The sequence below is a fragment of the Bombina bombina genome, chromosome 3, assembly GCF_027579735.1.
Source record: "Bombina bombina isolate aBomBom1 chromosome 3, aBomBom1.pri, whole genome shotgun sequence".
Classification (NCBI taxonomy): domain Eukaryota; kingdom Metazoa; phylum Chordata; class Amphibia; order Anura; family Bombinatoridae; genus Bombina; species Bombina bombina.
This window is the reverse complement of record NC_069501.1, coordinates 679121017-679124536: the sequence shown is the minus strand read 5'-3', so window position 1 is coordinate 679124536 and position 3520 is coordinate 679121017. Positions and strand designations below refer to the sequence as shown.

At 47.5% G+C, this 3520-nt stretch overlaps 1 protein-coding gene across 1 annotated transcript in view; it reads right to left on the bottom strand.

Moving 5' to 3' along the window:
• TMEM132E (transmembrane protein 132E) overlaps positions 1–3196 on the bottom strand; it is a 221485-nt gene extending 218289 nt beyond the window's left edge. Inside the window, exon 1 of the mRNA XM_053705417.1 lies at positions 3187–3196. Coding sequence (XP_053561392.1) covers positions 3187–3196 — 10 coding nt within the window. The remainder of the gene's footprint in view (positions 1–3186) is intronic.
• Positions 3197–3520: the final 324 nt, after the last annotated feature.

Sequence of the window (3520 nt, the reverse complement as noted above, 5' to 3'; positions counted from 1 at the left end):
CCAAAGAGGGGGGGAGAGAGCCAATGAGGGGGCAGAGAGAGCCAATGAGGGGGGAGAGAGAGCCAAAGAGGGGGGAGAGAACAAAAGAGGGGGCAGAGAGAGCCAAAGAGGGGGGAGAGAGAGCCAATGAGGGGGCAGAGAGAGCCAAAGAGGGGGGAGAGAGATCCAAAGAAGGGGGAGAGAACAAAAGAGGGGGCAGAGAGAGCCAAAGAGGGGAGAGAGAGAGCCAAAGAAGGGGGAGAGAGAGCCAAAGAAAGGGGGGAGAGAGCCAAAGAGGGGAGAGAGAGAACAAAAGAGGGGGCAGAGAGAGCAAAAGAAAGGGGGGAGAGAGCCAAAGAGGGGAGAGAGAGAGCCAAAGAGGGGAGAGAGAGAGCCAAAGAGGGGGCAGAGAGAGCCAAAGAGGGGGCAGTGAGAGCCAAAGAGGGGGCAGTGAGAGCCAAAGAGGGGGGAGAGAGAGCCAAAGAGGGGGGAGAGAGAGCCAAAGAGGGGGGAGAGAACCAAAGAGGGGGGAGAGAGAGCCAAAGAGGGGGGAGAGAGAGCCAAAGAGGGGGGAGAGAACAAAAGAGGGGGAAGAGAGAGCCAAACAGGGGGCAGAGAGAGACAATGAGGGGGCAGAGAGAGCCAAAGAGGGGGGAGAAAGAGCCAAAGAGGGGGGAGAGAACAAAAGAGGGGGCAGAGAGAGCAAAAGAAAGGGGGGAGAGAGCCAAAGAGGGGGGGGAGAACAAAAGAGGGGGGGAGAGGACAAAAGAGGGGGCAGAGAGAGCCAAAGAGGGGGGGGAGAGAGAGCCAAAGAGGGGGGAGAGAGCCAAATATATGGGGGAGAGAGACAAATAGAGGGGGGAGAGAACAAAAGAGTGGGCAGAGAGAGCCAAAGAGGGGGCAGAGAGAGCCAAAGAGGGGGGAGAGAGACAAATAGAGTGGGGAGAGCCAAAGAGGGGGGGGAGAGAGAGCCAATGAGGGGGCAGAGAGAGCCAATGAGGGGGGAGAGAGAGCCAAAGAGGGGGGAGAGAACAAAAGAGGGGGCAGAGAGAGCCAAAGAGGGGGGAGAGAGAGCCAATGAGGGGGCAGAGAGAGCCAAAGAGGGGGGAGAGAGAGCCAAAGAGGGGGGAGAGAGAGCCAAAGAGGGGAGAGAGAACAAAAAAGGGGGCAGAGAGAGAAAAAAAAAGGGGGTGAGAGCCAAAGAGGGGAGAGAGAGAGCAAAAGAGGGGGGAGAGAACAAAAGAGGGGGCAGGGAGAGCCAAAGAGGGGGGAGAGAGAGCCAAAGAAGGGGGAGAGAGAGCTAAAAAAAAGGGGGGAGAGAGCCAAAGAGGGGAGAGAGAGAACAAAAGAGGGGGCAGAGAGAGCAAAAGAAAGGGGGGAGAGAGCCAAAGAGGGGAGAGAGAGAGCCAAAAAGGGGAGAGAGAGAGCCAAAGAGGGGGCAGAGAGAGTCAAAGAGGGGGCAGTGAGAGCCAAAGAGGGGGCAGTGAGAGCCAAAGAGGGGGGAGAGAGAGCCAAAGAGGGGGGAGAGAGAGCCAAAGAGGGGGGAGAGAACCAAAGAGGGGGGAGAGAGAGCCAAAGAGGGGGGAGAGAGAGCCAAAGAGGGGGCAGAGAGAGCCAAAGAGGGAAGAGAGAGCCAAAGAGGGTAGAGTGCAAAGGAGAGGGGGGAGAGAAAGCAAAAGAGAGGGGGAGAGAAAGCAAAAGAGAGGGGGAGAGAAAGCAAAAGAGAGGGGGAGAGAAAGCAAAAGAGAGGGGGAGAGAGAGCAATAGAGAGGGGGTGAGAGCAAGGGGTGGGACCGCTGTACTGCAAAAAATGGCCCGTGTACACGGGCTTTAGTACTAGTGAGTAATAAAGGGATTATCCATCTTTTAAAGCAATAACAATTCTGGTGTAGACTGTCCCTTTAATTGCAAATGTCAAAAAATTTAATAATTAATAATAATAATAATAATGTTCCTTTAACATAGACATATATACAGATACATGTCTAAAGATCAATATGTATGCATGTTAATATATGTGTACATATGTATTTATATATTCATATGTGTATATATGTATTTACAGACATATATACACATATAAACACATAAATACATATTTATACATATAAAGACATATATAGCAGTTCATTGGAGCCATTTGCAGTTAAGTTTATGCAGTTTTCCAATGTAATAAAGTGTTATACTGTATTTTTACTATAAATATTTGACATTTCAATGTTCTGCACATAGAAGAATATATTCCATGAATTTATAAATAGATAATTCCTATATACCTGTATATAACTATACCTATGTATAATCATCTATATATATATAGGTATAGATATATATTGTACAAAAAACTTCAGCTATATGTAGAAATATTTATTTATGAATAAATAGAACATATTCTTGTATGTGAAGAACATTGTAATTGTGAAATATTTATATTTTCATGTTGGGTTAGTGCACCTAAGAATATGCGATCAGGTTTGCGCGAGAGTGGGGTGTTCTTTTTCCTGCATTGACTTCTATAGGGGAATACTTGAACGCGCACGCGATATTCTAAGTTCGGCTTTTTTAGCTCATTGGGTTAGGGCACAAGCGAAAAAAGTTTACTTTCAACTCATAATACAAGCGCAACCCAACGTGAGCAAAAAGCTTACTTCTAGCATTTAAGTGTTAACATTTTTCTCTGTACGTGCATGTGAAGCATAGCTAGATATTCTCAGTGCAAAAGCATTTAAAATTTTGCAGCTGCTCAGAGTGCCAGTGGGGCTTGTTTGTTGTCAGCAATTAACAAATTCATTCATTACCAGATGATACATGCACATTAAGCTCTCTGAGCAAGTGCTGTTTTCAAAATTCTGGTGCATAGTGTATGATTAAATACACTTTTAAAGGGGGCGGAGCTAACAGCCAAGGAGAATGGACGTGTTTTACTAGAGCTCCACAAAAAAACAACAAACACACTAGAATTTTAGGGTTGCTATCAGTAACTGCAGTTAGAGAACTACTAACTTGTGTCCCTTACAAGTCTCCTGGATTCTCTGATGCCCTATATGTGCCACAAAGTTTGAGACGGAACTTTGATTTGGAGGCCTACAAAACTAAGCGAGCAGAAGCTATGATGGCCGCACAACTTTAAACAATTGGTGAAAGCTACTTTCAAGCATCAGTTGTGTCGGCTGTTTTCCTGTATAATCTGTATAGGCTGAAGCTTACACGGTATCATGGGTGATTTCCACATGGCCATCCTGGCTCTCTTTGCGGAATACGACTGGAAGCTGATGAGCAGAATGGATCGACTTATAGCCACCGTCAGTCCCAGAGGTACAGAGAGTTCAGATTTTGAGCTATGCACAGAAGACCGGGGAGCGGATCTCAGAACGCAGCTAAACCATATGCCGAAAAGTACCTGTCAGTGCCTGTTGCCAGCTATAGATACTGACCTTTTGGATGCTAACAAGCCCGCTGCTGCTCTGGTGGATGCGGCCGGTCCGCTGGAGATAGGGGCGAGCTGTTTGGGTATTAAAGAAGAGACAGTCCCGACGGTCCC